Source organism: Budorcas taxicolor, chromosome 2 (genome assembly GCF_023091745.1).
Source record: "Budorcas taxicolor isolate Tak-1 chromosome 2, Takin1.1, whole genome shotgun sequence".
NCBI classification, from domain to species: Eukaryota; Metazoa; Chordata; class Mammalia; order Artiodactyla; family Bovidae; genus Budorcas; species Budorcas taxicolor.
Genome location: NC_068911.1, coordinates 176092319 through 176110993, shown reverse-complemented (window position 1 = coordinate 176110993; position 18675 = coordinate 176092319). Strand labels below are relative to the sequence as shown.

Here is an 18675-nt window from a genome sequence, read left to right as displayed (position 1 = left end):
TCCAAATTTGCTGGCATATTGAGTGCAGCACTTTCACAGCATCAACTTTGAGGGTCTGATATAGCTCAGCGGTAATTCCATCAAATTCTCTAGCTCTGTTCGTAGTGATGCTTAATAAGGTCCACTTGACTTTGCACTCCAGGATGTCTGGCTTTAGGTGAGTATTAACACCATCATGGTTATCTGGGTCATTAAGATCTTTTCTGTATAGTTCTTCTGTGTATTCTTGCTACCTCTTCTTAACATCTTCTGCTTCTGTTTTGGGTCCATACCGCTTTTGCCCTTTATTGTGCCCATGTTTTGGAGAGCACAATGGCACCCCACTCCAGTACTCTTGCCTGGAAAATCCCATGGACGGAGGAGCCTGGTGGGCTGCAGTCCATGGGGTCGCTAAGAGTCGGACACGACTAAGCAACTTCACTTTCACTTTTCACTTTCATGCACTGGAGAAGGAAACGGCAACCCACTCCAGTGTTCTTGCCTTGAGAATCCCAGGAGCCTGGTGGGCTGCTGTCTATGGGGTCGCACAGAGTCGGACACAACTGAAGCAACTTAGCAGCAGCAGCAGCAGCAGTGCCCATCTTTGCAAGAAATGTTCCCTTGGTAGCTCCCCTTTTGCCTTTTTACATTTCCTTTCTTGGAGGTGGTTTTCATCACTGCCTCCTGTACAATGTTAGAAACCTCTGTCCATAGTTCTTCAGGCTCTCTATCAGATCTAAACCCTTGAATCTGTTTGTCACTTCCACTGTATAATCATAAGGGATTTAATTTAGGTCATACCTAATGGTCTAGTGGTTTTCCCTACTTTCTTCAATTTAAGTCAGAATTTTGCAATAAGGAGTTCATGATATAAGCCACAGCCAATTCCCGGTCTTGTTCTTGCTGACTGTATAGAGCGTCTCCAACTTTGGCTGCAAATAATGTAATCAATCTCTTTCGGTGTTGACCATCCAGTGATGGCCATGTGTAGAGCTGTTGGAAGATGGTGTTTTCTATGACCAGTTTGTTCTTTTGGCAAGTTCTGTTATCCTTCATCCTGCTTCATTTTGTACTTGAAGGGCAAACGTGCCTGCTATTCCAGGCATCTCTTGACTTCCTACTTTGCGGTGTATGTCTCTATAAAAAAGTTTACATCTGAACACCCATGCGAGAAACAAGAGCTTGGATCTCTACAAAGCAGGGACTTGGAACTGGAATTCTCATAAAAAGCCCTGATACTTCTCTAACAGAGTGAAAAGGATGCTAGAACAAAGACCAAAATAAACCAGTGAACCAACCTAGAGTGATGACAAAGAAAGAAGTTTTGTTTCAATCAGGTGGCAGAGATTCCATTATCTTAAATATTAGTATACACAGGGAATGCGTTTACATTGTGGTATGAAGGCTGTTTTAGTACAAAACTCAGATTACATACCGGTTAATGCTCTCCCCAAGACATGCAGTAACAAATAAACAAAAATCTGCTTTGGGAGGACCTGCCTTTAATATACACATCCAGCAAAGTTTAGCTGAAGATAAATTCATAAAACAAATTTATAAAATATGCCAAGAAGTAACAAACCATGAACAAAGCCAAAAGACAGATCAGACACCACCTTCTGCCAAAAGAATTTCAAATAATAGTTTTATATCAAGTAGAGACAAGAGAAGTAGAAGAAAAAAATCACTATTGTTTTTAAGAGTGAAAAAATTCATGTTACAGAGCACGCATGTTATACAGTATCTACACTCATGAAACTGCACAAAATGAATTCCTGAATGGCTAAGTGGGGAACGTTTCTGCACAAATTCTGAAATTCTCTCTTCTTCCCTCACCAAGTATAACAAAACCCATAATAAAAATTCCTAAGACTTAAATCAGTACAGATTTTTTTCATATTTAACTGTTGAAGTGATAGTACAAATCAGGTAAACAAACGTCTCCCCCATCTCTGAGGCTTTTCAGCATAACCTGAAGGTACAAACAATTCTCATTTTATAGGGCTTTCTCTGCAACCCCTAAGTATCCAGAATTGCTGCAATTTGTGCCAGTCAACCTAGTTGCAAGAAAATGTTTCCCATCAGAAGTAATGGACCGTACCCCTTATGTCTGACTTTACCGCTTTAAACCTCTATACCAACTACTATATACTTCGATGCATCACACCTGTCAAAAGCAAGTGGTTTCTGAACCCTGCTTTAAAGTGCTCATCCTCAGCCAGAGAGAATAAGAGCTATTTTCAAAAGTCAACAACAAAAGGCTGATACTGAGCCAAAGTGTTATGATTTTAATAACCTCTCAAAATAAACGAAGTAAACTAAATAAGTGCAAAAAAGACTGAAGTCATTAAGCATATGACAATTTGAGGGGGATAAAAAGAATGATTAGTTAATTTTCATTGCTAACTTTCGTAGCAATAACATTAACAAATATTAATACTGAAATGAGAGGGTCAGGAATGTTTTTGGTAAGTATTACAATTTAAAAAAATGCTAGAGGTACATGGTTTCTTGAGGTTCATTTACTTTGGATTTTGAAGAGTATAAGATATAAAAGGGAAACTTTGAACTTCTAGTTCCTCCAGAATACATTTATAGGTTAAGAAATATCATGAAACTAGAAAAATGCCAAGACACTTTACTTCCTGACATCACCAACATCTACCTTGTCCCTAATCATGCAAAAGATTTTTTTTCTTTTTGTTATCTTCTGCTTTACAGCTGAGCAAAGGTGCTGGTAACTAATATTACTAATTCCAAGAGCAATCTGCATTTTGGAAAAAAAATATATCATAGTATAAAGATTACTTAGCCCTAAATTCATTCTGTTTGTCCATTTATCCAGGGGAGTACTCGGCCACTTAAGTGACAAATTGCTTAAAGGAATGAACGAATATCAGGGATAAGTGTAAGTAGTACATCAATGTAGAATTCTGCTTTACACTGATTTCAGTTCTGAGATATAGTCTGCATCTTTGACTTGTATTCCCTATGCCTGCTTTTCCTTTCTATTATTTGTTTGGATGTTTTAAACATTTGTCTTCAATAGCCTCTCCTATTTTTGGAACTACCATATCACTAGTCGTTGAATGACAACTCACAGGTTGGTAAACGAAGGGAAAAAGAAATCAAGGGTCAAACAAATTACTATTCTCCAACAAACAAATGTTCTTTGGAGGGGCACTCACCTGCAGCCACACCAAAAGTAAGATTGTTTTTTCAAAGAGTAATGAAAAAGCCCCACATCATTGCCCTACCAAGGAAGAAGGTTCCTATAACAGTGATGGCACTATGAATATTGATGGTTACCGAGGCCAGTCTATTGAGGAAACAGGTGATTAATAAACACTTGTGATAAATTTCTCCCCGTCCCAACTGCCTGGCATTGTTTGTTTTCCTGCTCTGGTTCACTGAGGAACTAGATGTTCTGCAGTTCCAAGGAACCAGACACCTCTCACAGATTTTCATGAGGGAATTACCTTGGGAACTGAGTTGGGTGGGAGAGCCACATCTTAAACTTGACTTGCCAAATTTCCCTATTAGACAGGTCAGAATAGGTAATAATTTATCAGGGATGTAGGTGACTAAAACATCCCCAGTACATATCTAGATCAGCTGCAGGGAGAGCACTCATTTGTCAAACTGAGTAACTGGACAGGTATACAAAGAGCAAATTATACAGTACAGAGCAATGTCTACAAGACAGGCTATGCTGACTCGTTAAAAGCAATATTCTTATCGGCTACTGAATCAAGAATAGTTGATAAGCCTCAGATAATATTTGTTCAATATTATAAAAACCTAATGGTTAGATCCACGATTCTAGGTGATGCTACATTAAAAAGAAATAATTCTGAATTCAGAAGCATGTAATACTTTGATCATACTAATGATATTAAATAATGATAAATTAATAATACAGGAAAAATGAAACTTTAAAAAGAAAAAAATGGAAGACCATTATACTTATCTGTGAAACAGAAAGGGTACATTTATTTTCCAGAACTAGTTATAAACCTTTTGACATTCTGATTGCTCTTTTCCTTAAGCAAGATTAAAGAAGAGGTATTGTACAGAGGAATTCGTTTAAGTTAAGGACTGACTAGGTTTTAAAATTCTGAGAAGACAAGATTTGGGACTACAGACCACGCTGGGTTTCATTGGTTTTCATCCCCAAAACAACAAAATTAACCCCAGAGGAAATGATTGTTATGAACGAGGCAAAAACAAAAAACACATGTACAGTGACATATACCTTGGAGGCATTTTGTATATTTGATATTTCATTTGCATTTTTAGACAATGGAGTAACTCTTTGCTGGATGCACTAAAACATAAACACACCACTGAAGAAATCAGACTAGGAATTTCAGCATTCATGTGATGTTTCTGGAAGTCAAGGAAAGTAGCCAATTAAAAAATAACTCAAATACTGCTGCATTTTCATGTTCAGCAAGCATAATACAATTAATAACAGAATGACTTACCTGGGACTGGGCTCTTTCTTGAACTTAAGTTCTGAGAATCCACAATCTCTTCTGTTTGCCCATCTGCTTCTACCTCTACTTTGTTCTGAATCTCTTTTGCATCTTCACTAAGGCAAGTTCTTATGTTCTCGTCCTCTTCGAAGACTCTCTGGACTCCGGTGGGACCACTACCAGTATTAACACTAGTGGCAGCAGCAGGAACGATAACTGGTGTGGGAGGAGGAGAAGCTGGAGGAGTTGGAGGAGATGGAGAAAAGGAGGGAACTATCGAAGGGGTGATGGGAGTTGGGACACACTCCACTTTCATTTCTTCAGGAGGATTTTCCAAAATCTCCAATTCAAGAGTCAGTGGTAACACCTCCTGGTTTACTATTTCCACAATGCTTTCCGTGGCTGGTAATTTTTCATTAACTCCATTCATTTCATTAATTAGGTTAGTACTAGAAATCAGTGGAATATCATTTGGTGCTACACTACAAGATTTCTTGCATATATCATCATCAATTTCATCTGTTGGTAAAGGATCTGATGCTTCTGTGCAAGATGTGGGGCTGGGAATAGCAACTGTGTCTTCTTTTGAGGAAGAGAGTTCACATCTGTCATCAACTGCAGTGGTGAATATTGGTTGGCTACTAAGAGCAACAGAGGTGGGAGAAGTAATTGTACTTCGAGCAAGTGGAGAAATAGCAGTAGGTGATGGAGGCAGAGGAAGCTCTGGTATGGACTCTATTGCAGTGATCTCAGATGTCGGGCCTGCTTGTTCTTTCTTCTCTCCACTAAGGGCTAGCCTAAGGACTGGGGAAGGAGTCTTTAACACTGGATCTGGTTTTGGCTTCTCTTCTGGGGAAGAAAAAAGAAAGCGATTTAAGAATAATTTTTGGATCAAAGATTATATTGTATTATTTGGGGATAATTCTTTTAATCTCTTATTCTAAAACATGAGCAGCGGAAGACAGATCAAAATATTATTTTGCCACTCCCCAAACACTGCATATTTCTTTTCTATTTTCTGTTACTACTTAACCTCCAACACCTATAAAGTTTATTTTGAAGTAAGAGGAGTTAATTTACCAAATGATTATGTCAAGAATACAATGGAAAAATCTCATCAAAACTAAAAGGAAACAATTCTTGGGATGAGAATAGGGCTTTTCTTTAAGGTAGAGAGATCTTCTGTGTAAAATTTTTCTACCAAGGATACGCTATAGTGGCGGGACAGGACAGTTTAAGGGAAAATAGCTGGAGATTAAATTAGACAAAGATACTATTTTTTGTTCTACATATTTCTGCATGGAGGGAGATTTTTATAAACAACTTGTATTACTTGCATAAAAAATTATTTCAAGAAAAATTATGGTGTCATTATTATCAGTGAAATCTATTATCAGGGAAATCAAGTTCCTGAACATAAAAATTCATCAAGATGTTAATTTAATTTATATTTCTTAAAAGAAGCATATAACTAGAAATAGTGTTAAGGAATAAAACCAGAGATTTATCTTACATCTTCAATAGTAAAAAAAAATACATATATATTCTTTAAAGAGAAACCAAAGTTAATATTCAGACTATTAAGTCCAATTTAAAAAAAACACTTTATATGAGAATAATATATAAAACATGTGTCTACAAACAGACAGAGAAAGAATGAGAGTAAGAGTGATAAATCAATAATCATAATAAAGGTACCAGAAAAATGAAAGAAATGCTAACTGATGAAAATTTCCATATTTTAAAATTCCAGGTAAACAAATATGTGATTCATGCCTAGGAAGATAAAATCAGAGGACACTTAGATTGTTCTGTTTAGGAAGTACAAGACTGGAAACCAAACAGGCTCCAGTGGTAAAAACAGATATTCATGAGTATGTTCACCAAATGCAAACAAAAATTTTAAGCTCCGCTAAAAGACAAACTAAACTGAAAGGGACTTAACTTTCTCTGCCAAAAGTCTTTATGTATCAGTGAAACTGAGTGTTTACAATAAATTTCAAGTAAGCCTGTCAAAGAAAATATGCTCATTAATCAGATAAACAGATGGCAAAATTAAACTGTTAAAGGCTAATTCATTCACTGCAAATACTTTTATTGGCTTTAAAATTCACTTCAATTGATGGGCTTAGCATCCAGTGTTTCCAAAACTCTGCCTATTTACTATAATGGAGAAATAAGGTCAATCGGTTCTCAAAGCCAAATACCTCAGACTAAGTTGCCTGGGCAAGAGACAAAAACATTTCAAAGAAACACATCTATTATATTTATTACATGTAATATGTATTTATTAAAATATCCCAAATGAATTTTCAATTCACTGGAAAACTGCTACAAGGGTCACTCACATTATAAGATACCACTTTTAAAGCACATCAGTGTATTAACCACCCTTTATGACCCCGAATGAAACCTAGATGAATCAAACATTAGAAAAGAGCAAGTCTCATATTAACAAGAGTATATCAATTCAATTCTTAATTTATAAGAGTAAAAAAATCAAACAAAAGCAGACTTGTGAAACTTCTATATACTCTTTAGAAATATCTAACATTAATAAAGAAAACTAGAAACAAAATTTTAAAATTATTTTTGTGAGCTCCTTATTCTGAAATAAGTCCTTTAATGAATTCATTACGGTTTTAATACAGAAAGCTAAAAGAAATAACAGATCACAAAGAACATTAGTTTTATTTCTCTAAGAACTTTTACTATTAAGAGTATGCTTTGAAGAGCCATGATAGTCTGAAATCTAATATACTGCATTCAAAACATTTATACTATTTGGCCATTTTCAGGAATCTGTGGGAATTTCATCTTGAATAATTTTTTTAAGAAAATAATCATTGAAGAGTGAGCAAAGACAGAGGTGTGGAATATTTAAAGCAACAATGTTTATAAGAGCAAAAATAGGAAAATAAATTAAATGTCTATCAATAAGAGATTTGTTAAAGAAATAATGGCCTGGGAATATAATAGCATACTATTGCAATCGTTTAAAATAAGCTTTTAAAAGAGTATTTAATGACACAGAAGGGTGTTTATAATAAAAGACACTTTTTAAACAAACAGGGCACAACTGCATGTAGAGAATAAACTACTGGTGAAAACAACAGCAAATACAATACTAACATAGATCCATATGAGAAAGCCTAGAGTTACACACACGCTACAATATGGATAATGAGGCAGATAGTTTTTCTTTCTGCTTCACCAGTTTCTATAGCGAAGGTCAAACTTATAAAAGGGAAGCTGCTCCCTTTGTTCTCACAGGGTAGTGCAGCCAGTCTCCTAGATGGGTGCCCTTTGGCTGCCAGGAGCTAGAGACGACAGAGTGTCACTGTCACTTAGTGGGGAGAGGCCAGGAATGCTAAGTATTCTGCTGTTTGAGGGACAGTCTCATTCGACAGAGAACAGCCTCATCCTAAATTTCCACGGTGCCCTTATTGAGCTACACTGGTATAACGACTCGTTGAAATTACAACACAATACCATTCATTGCATACCTACTCTGTATCAAGTGCTTTTAAAACATACTAAGGCACAGGTAACTTTTATTTGTATTTAATTATACATACCATATCCCCAATACACTGGACTGAATGCACTTATTCAAACATTGTTCAATCATTTAAAAAGCTGTGTCTCTACACTATCAACACCAACTCAAAGTGTTAATTCACTCAACAGTCTTTCTATTGATATAAATTAAGTTGAGATCTTCCCTTTTTTATCAAGTACCAAAACAAATGGGAAATGACATATTTGTCTGACAACTTGGTTTGCATGTAACTAGTCCAGCTGTGAACATCAGAAACAGAAAGCCAGACCATTGTGGCAGTTAATATTTATTAAGCACTTAATATGAGCCAGGAAATGTAAAATACCATATATACTTAATGTCCTCTAAGTCTTATAATCACCAGTGGAATAAAAACTATCATGTTCCTAATTTACAGATAGGGTTTTAAAAATTAAAAGTGCAAGAAACTGAAACTGATTTCAAATTCAAAATTCTTCCAATTCAGAGGGGGAAAGGCAGTACTACGGAAAAAGAAGTATAAAAGTGAATCAAACTAGTGGGAGACTTTGGGGATAAAATGGGATCCCAGTACAAACCATCAGTAATATTTCCATCAAGAAAGAAAAACCAATCTGAACGTAGAATACAGAATCTATTGTTTCTGAGGATAATGTCAACTTTTCAAACAGTGTAGTTTTGTATCGTACTTTAATTTCAAAATGAATCTACAGTTAAGTAACTTTTTAAAATACTTTAACTATAAAAAAAATTATCTGAAAAATGATGAACCCTTTCTAATATTATTTGAATTACATACATTTAGTTTAAAAAAGAAAACTATTCTGAAAACAATTATACATATTGACAAGTTATGGACAGAATTAAAAACAGAAAATCAGTATTATTGAGTTTTCTGGAGAATAGTTAGTACTAGAGGAAGAAAGCAGTAGTCCTAAAAAATTACTGTAAGCCCTATGAAATATATCTAAAATGGAAGTTATTCTTTGATCAAGGTGAAGTGAAGTGAAGTTGCTCAGTCATGTCCGATTCTTTGCGACCTCATGGACTGTAGCCTACTAGGCTCCTCCATCCATGGGATTTTCCAGGCAAGAGTACAGGAGTGGATTGCCATTTCCTTCTCCAGAGGATCTTCCTGACCCAGGGATCGAACCCAGGTCTCCTGCACTGTGGGCAGACGCTTTACCGTCTGAGCCACCAGGGAAGTCCAAGGTAATGTCAAACATTTTTTAATTCACCCAAATTCACATCAAACATCAACCTGAAATGCTGATTTCATTATTCAACTTTCAACTAGGCCTAAAAGAAAAAAATGAGAGGAAACAAAGAATTTTGCATTTCTTCTCTCGTAAATCAATGCCTAAATGTGACAAGATACACAGGTATCTCCTAATCCAAAAATCTTAGGTCAGAGCTACCACCATCAAAATATTATGAATTCTTAGTACCATACATCAATCTACAGAGAAAGCCAGCATAAAGAAAACATTTTAAGGCCTCTCTGCTTGGTAATTCTTAAGTATGTTTAGCATAATTATAACTAGCAAAAAAGATTCAGTTTAGTTTAGTTCAGTTCAGTCGCTCAGTCGTGTCCGACTCTTTGCGACCCCATGAATCAGAGCACACCAGGCCTCCCTGTCCATCACCAACTCCTGGAGTTCACGCAAACCACGTCCATCGAGTTGGTGATGCCATCCAGCCATCTCATCCTCGGTCGTCCTCTTCTCCTCCTGCCCCCAATACCCCCCAGCATCAGAGTCTTTTCAAATGAGTCAACTCTTCGCATGAGGTGGCCAAAGTACTGGAGTTTCAGCTTTAGCATCAGTCCTTCCAAAGAACACCCAGGACTGATCTCCTTTAGAATGGACTGGTTGGATCTCCTTGCAGTCCAAGGGACTCTCAAGAGTCTTCTCCAACAACACAGCTCAAAAGCATCAATTCTTCGGCGCTCAGCCTTCTTTACAGTCCAACTCTCACAACCATACATGACCACAGGAAAAACCATAGCCTTGACTAGACGGACCTTTGTTGGCAGAGTAATGTCTCTGCTTTTCAATATGCTATCTAGGTTGGTCATAACTTTGCTTCCAAGGAGTAAGCGTCTTTTAACTTCGTGGCTGCAATCATCATCTGCGGTGATTTTGGAGCCCCAAAAAATAAAGTCTGACACTGTTTCCCCATCTATTTCCCATGAAGTGATGGAACCAGATGCCATGATCTTCATTTTCTGAATGTTGAGCTTTAAGCCAACTTTTTCACTCTCCTCTTTCACTCTCATCAAGAGGCTTTTTAGTTCCTCTTCACTTTCTGCCATAAGGGTGGTGTCATCTGCATATCTGAGGTTATTGATATTTCTCCCGGCAATCTTGATTCCAGCTTGTGCTTCTTCCAGCCCACTGTTTCTCATGATGTACTCTGCACAGAAGTTCAATAAGCAGGGTGACAATATACAGCCTTGACACACTCCTTTTCCTATTTGGAACCAGTCTGTTGTTCCATGTCCAGTTCTAACTGTTGCTTCCTGACCTGAGTATAGGTTTCTCAAGAGGCAGGTCAGGTGGTCTGGTATTCCCATCTCTTTCAGAATTTTCCACAGTGTATTGTGATCCACACAGTCAAAGGCTTTGGCATAGTCACTAAAGCAGAAATAGATGTTTTTCTGGAACTCTCTTGCTTTTTCAATGACCATGCAAAGGAAATGACATCTTGAACCCTGAAAATTCTTAACTCAGACTGAAAGTAATCTGAATTACTCAAGACTGCTTGATCAATAGGAAGTAGCCTTCCACAATACCTACGAACTGCCCTCCTCCAAGGTGAATGGTTTTAATACTAAAAAATTTAACTTTAAACATGTTATGAGTCTCCAACTCTGAACACTGCTGAAAGTAGTATTTGACAGTGCAACCTGTAGAAGTATTCCAAAGATTCAGGATATGTTACTTATGTTGTGACTTAGAATTATTTCATTAAACAAAATTTAGGCTTGTCTATGTTCAATACTAGGCTACTGAATACTAAAGGGAAAGAATACCATACTACTTTTGCACACTATAAAATAACATCAAAACCATGCATTACAAGTTTGTGAGAGTGATTAACTTGTAGTCTAGTGAAAAAACAATAGTACTAAATACCTCCATTTTCATTATTTGCCAAACCCAAAGCTTTTTAAAGAATAATTTTTAAAAAGTATAGAAAGTACACATCAGCTACAGAATAATGGATATCTGGAAGAATAAATAATTCAAGAAAATAGAAAACACATATGATTTTAATCATTCTTAGAATAAAGTCAGAAACATTATAAAAGCATGAACATAGTAACCTGCTTTCCCCTGTACCTAATGAATTCTCCCAATTTTAGCTAAAAGGTCAACCTAAATCCAACTATGCAGGAAAGAAGGAGAGGCTATGATATCCCACTTTCTGGCATGAGATTTTCCTTCAAGTTTTCTATTTTTAATCCAAGAGGTAATATGTGTACTTATTTCACCAAACATTTGGTCCCTTATGTCCAAGGTTAATAGGGGAGACTTTAGTATGATTCTGGACAATAATAATGGCTGTAATTTTGTTGCTGTTGTTCAGTCACTCAGTCATGTCCAACTCTTTGCAACCCCATGGACTGCAGCACAACAGGCTTCTCTATCCTTTACCATCTCCCAGAGTTTGCTCAAATTCATCCATTGAGTCAGTGATGTCATCCAACCATCTCATCCTCTGTTGTTCCCCTTTCCTCCTGCCTTCAATCTTTCCCAGAATCAGGGTCTTTTCCAACTAATCAGCTCTTCACATCAGGTGGCCAAAGCATTGGAGCTTTAGCTTCAGCATCAGTCCCTCCAAAGAATATTCAGGGTTGATTTCCTTTAGAATTGACTAGTTTGACCTCCATGCAGTCCAAAGGATTCTCAAGCGTCTTCTCCAACACCACAATTTGAAAATTTACCAGGCTGTAATTTACTAAGTGTTTTTCCAATGCTTGGTATGTCCCCATAACAACTCTATAAGGAAGCTATTCCTCATTCCATTTAGTAAATGAAGAAATTAAGATATTCAGCATAATAACTCATCAAGACCAAATACTACCGGATGCAGTCAGGATCTGAACTCAGTACTACCTTCAACTGAGGCTACAGAAGCCAAGCTTGTTAAGAAGTAACGTTTTATGTTTTTAAAAATAGTAAGATACACATGAACATGCTAAACTTACGAACAGAAATTGCTGTTCTGACGAAACAATACATACATCGATTTATCTTCCTCAACCTTGTTCCAAAAAAACCATTTAAGGCAGCTAAGCTTATACCTATAAATACACATTTGACAATGAGGCATTACCAAAATGTAGGAAAAACTTTTACTCATCGTACCATACCTACTTTACTTTCTTAGAGGTAGAACACTTTGATTTTCTATCTCAAAGCTTTGTTATAAAAGTGGGGATTCTAGATAATCCCCATGTTTCATTCTTACTTTTAAATGATGACGCAAAATAATTAAGTTTTCTAGAAAAAGAGACTAAAGGTAAGAGGGAGGAAAACAGTCGTGCACAAACCTTGCTTCTGGTCGCTCGCTGCAGTGACAGGGGTGCTGGCAGCAAGATGAGCGCTCTCCACAGTCCCATAGACCACAGGGCTGTGCTCGGGGACCTGGCTGGGCAGCTGCTGGGATTTGAAGTACAAAAAAGGGTGATAATGAGCGTGCGAACATAAAAACTAGCAACATGGAACCCAAGCAAGTGGGGAAGACAAAGGCAGGAGGTCACAAAATTTAAAACAAAAACAAACAAACAAGAAAAGCAAGGGAAAAATATATAGGCCAGTTTAATAAATTCAAAAAGTATATGGGAAGACAAGGAAGGAAAGGAAAAGAGGCAGCAAAAAAGGGGGGAGGGGAAAGAGATGATTAATATTAACCATAGTAAGAGAAGACCGCGCAACAATTATTAGTACAATGCATTCTCCAGTGTTCCTTCTAAGGACAGACTTTCAACTTAACGACAGATGTCACATCTGAGAAGGAATTCAGCATCTTCTCAGTTAAGACCAATGGGAATTGGCCAACTTCATTTATAAATTACCTAGCAAAGTATTGATAGTTCATCAGTCAAAACCAGGACAAACAAAACATGATGGGTATTAAAATCACTGATTCAAGAAAACAATAGAGAATGGTGATTCTTATCATTTGTCCATATAATCATAGAGGTGAAATGCAACTTGGAAAGCCTTTAAAGGAACTTTCGCCTTAAAATGTCCTTAGATTCTGGGTCAAGGATGATATAGTCTCAGAGGCAGAAAGCTGAGTAAAATATCTGGCTTTTCACAGGTAAGAGAAAACCCTTCTTTGCACTCAGCCAGTATATGGAATGAAAATGTCCATCAAAATCCTAGCAGAGTAGGCTGAAAAACACTGCAGCCATGTTTCACTTAGAGGAACAAGAATTATACAAGAAAGAACAGGAACATTCACTCTACATCACATTCCAGTTAGGTATTTGTTCTGGACTTGAGGGTTACACAACAGCCACACAAGAAAGCAGTATCTCTCCTCGGAGATCTAAGGTCAATTTTTCATAGCTATAGTCGTCCACATCAAATTCTACCAGTGCTATCAGAGCAGAGCTCCCTGCACAATCTGACTTTTATTTTTTTGGAGGGTAGGGGGAAATTCGGGGTAGATAGGGCCACTTAAAAGTAGGAGTTTATGAAAAATATATTTGAATCAGTATGTCTCACGGAGTGTAGGAACATATAATGAAAGGAGTTCAAACATCTATTATTTATAATGTCATTTAACTAACTGCTTTTCATGATGTACAATGTGCATAATTTATCTAAGACTATACATGATGTACAAAATAACATATAAAAACACAGAAAATGGTATTATTTCACTTCTTCATTATAAATCATGAAAGTACTCACATTCCACAATTTCTTCTAAATGAAGACCACTAAAATTATATTTCCATATGTAAAAAATGAAGAGTTTCTATTTTCAACTCTGCATCACTGACAAATGGATAGTAATACCGTGATTATTCTACTCTGAATTCTTAGTTCCAGTGGGAAAAATTTTTTATTATTAAAATTTTAAAGTTAGCAAGCAATCATAGCTGTAAGGGAAATAACGGTCACTCTTCTGTACTCACAGATGCGTGACCCACAGATATGCAGACTTGACTGTACTACTCATTTTACTTTTTAGACTTTTATAGACTTAAACATTTGCAGATTTTGCTATCTGTGGGGGTTCTGGAACCAATCCCCTGTGGATAAGGAGGGATGACTGTAGGGACTCAGCTGGATTTTATGGCTGAAAACAGCTCTAGGACAAAGGAAAGAGTCTATGTTATTTCAGTTCAGTTCAGTCGCTTAGTCGTTTCCGACTCTTCGCGACCCCATGAATCGCGGCATGCCAGGCCTCCCTGTCCATCACCAACTCCTAGAGTTCACTCAGACTCAGGTCCATCGAGTCAGTGATGCCATACAGCCATCTCATCCTCTGTCGTCTTCTTTTCCTCCTGCCCTCAATCCCTCTCAGCATCAGGGTCTTTTCCAATCAATCAACTCTTCGCATGAGGTGGCCAATGTACTGGAGTTTCAGCTTTAGCATTGTTCCTTCCAAAGAAGACCCAGGACTGATCTCCTTTAGGATGGACTGGTTGGATCTCCTTGCAGTCTGAGGGACTCTCAGGAGTCTTCTCCAACACCAGAGTTCAAAACTATCAATTCTTCAGCGCTCAGCTTTCTTCACAGTCCAACTCTCACATCCATACATGACCACTGGAAAAACCATAGCCTTGACTAGACGGACCTTTGTTGGCAAAGTAATGTCTCTGCTTTTCAACACACTGTCTAGGTTGGTCATAACTTTCCTTCCAAGGAGTAAGTGTCTTTTAATTTCAAACATTTATTAAATAGTCATCTACATAACTCGGGAAAGAAAGATCTGTATACTGTGTCACGTTTACCAGAAAGAAATAAAATATTAACTATTTAAATAGTCTGGGAAATGAATAACCGATTGAAAAAAAGGTATCTGCTGAAAGAAGGTCACCAAAATAAATGACACATGGCGAAGGTGAGAGTCTTAAGAGAGTAAAAGACTGATGGTATCTATAAGTATCCGTAAATCTGTACAGATCAGAGTTTTTTCATCTAAGATTAAAATACCTTCAATCATATTAAATAGACAACTGCACAGACATTTTTCCATCAACAATGCGCTAGGAAGATTTTACGTATAAAGATTTCTAAGAAAGGAGTGACTCATAGTTGGCTGGTTAACTCATAGTTCCAAATCCAGGTATCTAATACATAGACTCAGAATGCTAGGAAAGTACTCAGTTTCCATAGCTACTGACTTCCCTTGTGGTCCAATGGTAAAAACTTCAAGCTTTCAGTGCAGGGGACACAGGTTAGATTCCTGGTCAAGGAACTAAGATCTCACCTGCTGCTCTCTGCAGCCAAAAAAAAAAAAAAGGTAATGCTCAGCTGTAAAATGAAAAGGAATCAAAGATCTTACAGAGTCATCCAACTTCAGCATTCTCTAAAGCCTCTGACAGGACTAAGAAAATAACACACTAATACACATCAATACTTTAATCTTTTTTCAGATTAATTTTAATTTAGAATAATCTAAAATTTTAGCTAACCTCAAGTTTCATCGCTTCCTAGGTAATGATCTACTCTGTTGAGAATATGTTTAAAGGAATTTCAAAAGCACTGCATTTCATTCACTTTCACTATCGACAGGAGTGAAAATTTACAAAAATCAGTCTGAAAGATCAATTGGTGTCAAAATGTAAAATAACTCAATAAAGATGATCAGAGCCAGAAGATGAGGGTTTATTGGCAACATCACATTGCTGCAATAGTTCATGATTTATTTCATCACTAAATTCCCTCCCCACACCAAATTTTTCAAAATCAAAGTTCAAGCAGAAGAAAAAAAAAATCTCACTTTTCAAACAGAGTGTTAAGGAAGCTTATTTACAGTAAGTATGGCAAGATATCACATACTTGATAGTACCCAAAAAGTGAATTCCCTTTATAAAGATTACTTGAGAATCTATTTTGTTAAAAATGTATACATTAAAGTTGAAGTACTAGCCTGAAGGGAGAATGGTAGATGTGGGCCCACTGGAAGAATTCATTTAAAAAAAAATAGAATACAGCACGTGAAAGAGGTAACAGTATCTGGGACTGTCTTAAATGCCTCTTTGTACAGTTTAAAATCCATTTCTTTAGAGTACAGAAGATGGTAGGGCAAAAAAGAGTGAGCTCACCTCTTCTCACAAGCACATCAAAATCTCAACTGTCTATACAAAAACCACTGATGAAAAGGACTGGTGCCTACCAGAAAAGATCTATAATTAAAGACGTAAAGAAGGAACTGCCAGATGGGTAGCGGGGCAGACTCATGATATAACCAAATCCCATACCCTTCGGTGGGCAATGCACAAATGAGAGTGTTATATTGCAGAGGATTTCCAAGAGGAGTACGAGTGAGACTCCCCAGTCCACGGGTCCTGCACCTAGGAGGTGAGACCCCAGAGCACGCAGCTTTGAAGGCCATTCTGGCTTAACTCTGGAAGCCCCATAGGACTGGGGGCAATAGAAACGCCACTCTTAAAGGGTGTACACAGAATCTTATATGCACTGGGACTCAAGTCAAAAGCAGTAATATGGCAGGAGCCTGGGCCTACTTGCTGGTCTGGGGCAGTCTTCTGAAGAGGTGGGGAGAGGAAGGGAGGATGGGTGGTGACTGTGGCTCACCCTGAGCACACAGATAATAACTGGGGACATTCTACTGCCTAAACACTGCTCTTGGCTCTACTAGCTCCAAATTCTAATCTTAATCCCATAGGACAGCTTTAGGCACCAGCACTGGGATGCCTCAGGTCAACCAACTGGGGAGGAACAAAGCCCCACCCATAAACAGACAAATTGCCAAAAGACTTCTTGAGCCCACAGTCACCTTCAGACATGCCTGAAGACATGTCCCTTCCCACTTGAGGGCCAAGAACTCCCTTCCAACCATCAACAGGCAACCAGTGTCCCTTCCCTCAAGGAAGCCTGCTTGAGACACTAGACCAGCCTCACGCGACACGGGCAGACATCAGATGCAGAAAACTATGATCCTTCAGCCTGCAGACCCAGCCCACTCACACCAGGCCAGACCTTACCCTGGGATCAGCTGGGCCGAGGTTCAGTTCACTAGCAGGTCGACACAAGTTTCAGGATGCCCCAGATGTGACACTGAACCATGTTAAGGACCTGGCTCCCCCACCAACAATCTGAAACAAGTTCTAGGATCCCTAAGGCCTGCAGCCAGATTTCAGGAACTAGTTCTGCAGGACACTACTAACCCCAGGACCTGGTGTATCCTGCCTAGTCAGCACTAGGCCAAAGGCCCGAGGAATCTACCACAAGCTATCTCCTGATCAGGCCCACTGAACAGCTCCCAGCAGCATCCACACAAGGAAGGGCCTGGCAGTCAGATACACTAAGGGCCAAAAGAGCCTACCAGATCAGCCACACGGTCAGCCTGTTACACAAGAAGGACCAGCTTAGACCTCTGAGCAGGAAGCCCTACAGCATGCAGCTTGAGTGACAAGAGGGAACCGCACTGCTGGGGGAAACAGGGGGTCTCCTACAGACGGACACTTACCCAAGGCTGAGAAATGGGACCAACCTACCTCATACATAAAAACAGAAAAAAGCAACTCAGTCAAAATGAGGAGGCAGAGGAACATGTTCCAGGTGAAGGAACAAGATAAAATGGCAGGGAAAAACGAAGTGGAGTGGAGACAGGCAATCTACCAAAAAAAGACATCAAAGTAATGATCACAAAAATGATAAAGAAGTCAGGAGAAAAATGGATACAGAATGAGAACTTAGAATCTTTTAACAAAGAGAAAAATATGAAGAACCAACCAACCAGAGATGAAGAATACAACACGTGAAATGAAAAATACACTACAGGGCACAGTAGGAGACAGACACAGAGGAATGGATGAGTAAGCTGGAAGAGAGTCATGGCATTCACTGCCACTGAACAGAAGAAAGAAAACAGGCCTGTTTAAGGGACCTCTGGGACAACATCAAGTACACTAAATATTCACATTATAGGGGTCCAAGAAGGAGGAGAGAGAGAGAAAGGTCCTGAGAAAATGGAAGACTCTATCCAGCAAAGTCCTTGTTCAGATTTGATGGATAAATCAAAAGCTTTAGAGGCAAGGGAAAGCTAAAAGAGTTCAGCACCACCAAACAAGTTTTACAACAAATATTAAAGGAACTTCTCTACACAAAAAACTAGAAACAATAAAAATGAAAAATGAAAAAACACACTGGTAAAGGCAACATGCCAAAGCCTTTGACTACGTGGATCACCACAAACTGTGGAAAATTCTGAAAGAGATGGAATACCAGACCACTTGACCTGCATCTTGAGAAACCTGAATGCAGGTCAGGAAGCAACAGTTACAAATGGACATGGAACAACAGACTGTGTTCCAAATAGAGAAAGAAGTACATCAAGGCTGTATATTGTCACCCTGCTTATTGAACTTATATGCAGAATACATCATGAGAAACGCTGGGCTGGAAGAAGCACAAACTGGAATCAAGATTGCCGGGAGAAATATGAATAACCTCAGATATGCAG

The 18675-nt window shown here is 38.1% G+C and overlaps 1 protein-coding gene across 1 annotated transcript in view; it reads right to left on the bottom strand.

Annotated features, from left to right (window-relative positions):
* The window catches only part of EIF4G3 (eukaryotic translation initiation factor 4 gamma 3), a 359681-nt gene that overhangs the window by 118823 nt on the left and 222183 nt on the right, over positions 1–18675 (bottom strand). Inside the window, exons 11-12 of the mRNA XM_052636017.1 lie at positions 12557–12665; positions 4467–5306 (exon numbers count right to left, since the gene is read on the bottom strand). Coding sequence (XP_052491977.1) covers positions 4467–5306; positions 12557–12665 — 949 coding nt within the window. The remainder of the gene's footprint in view (positions 1–4466; positions 5307–12556; positions 12666–18675) is intronic.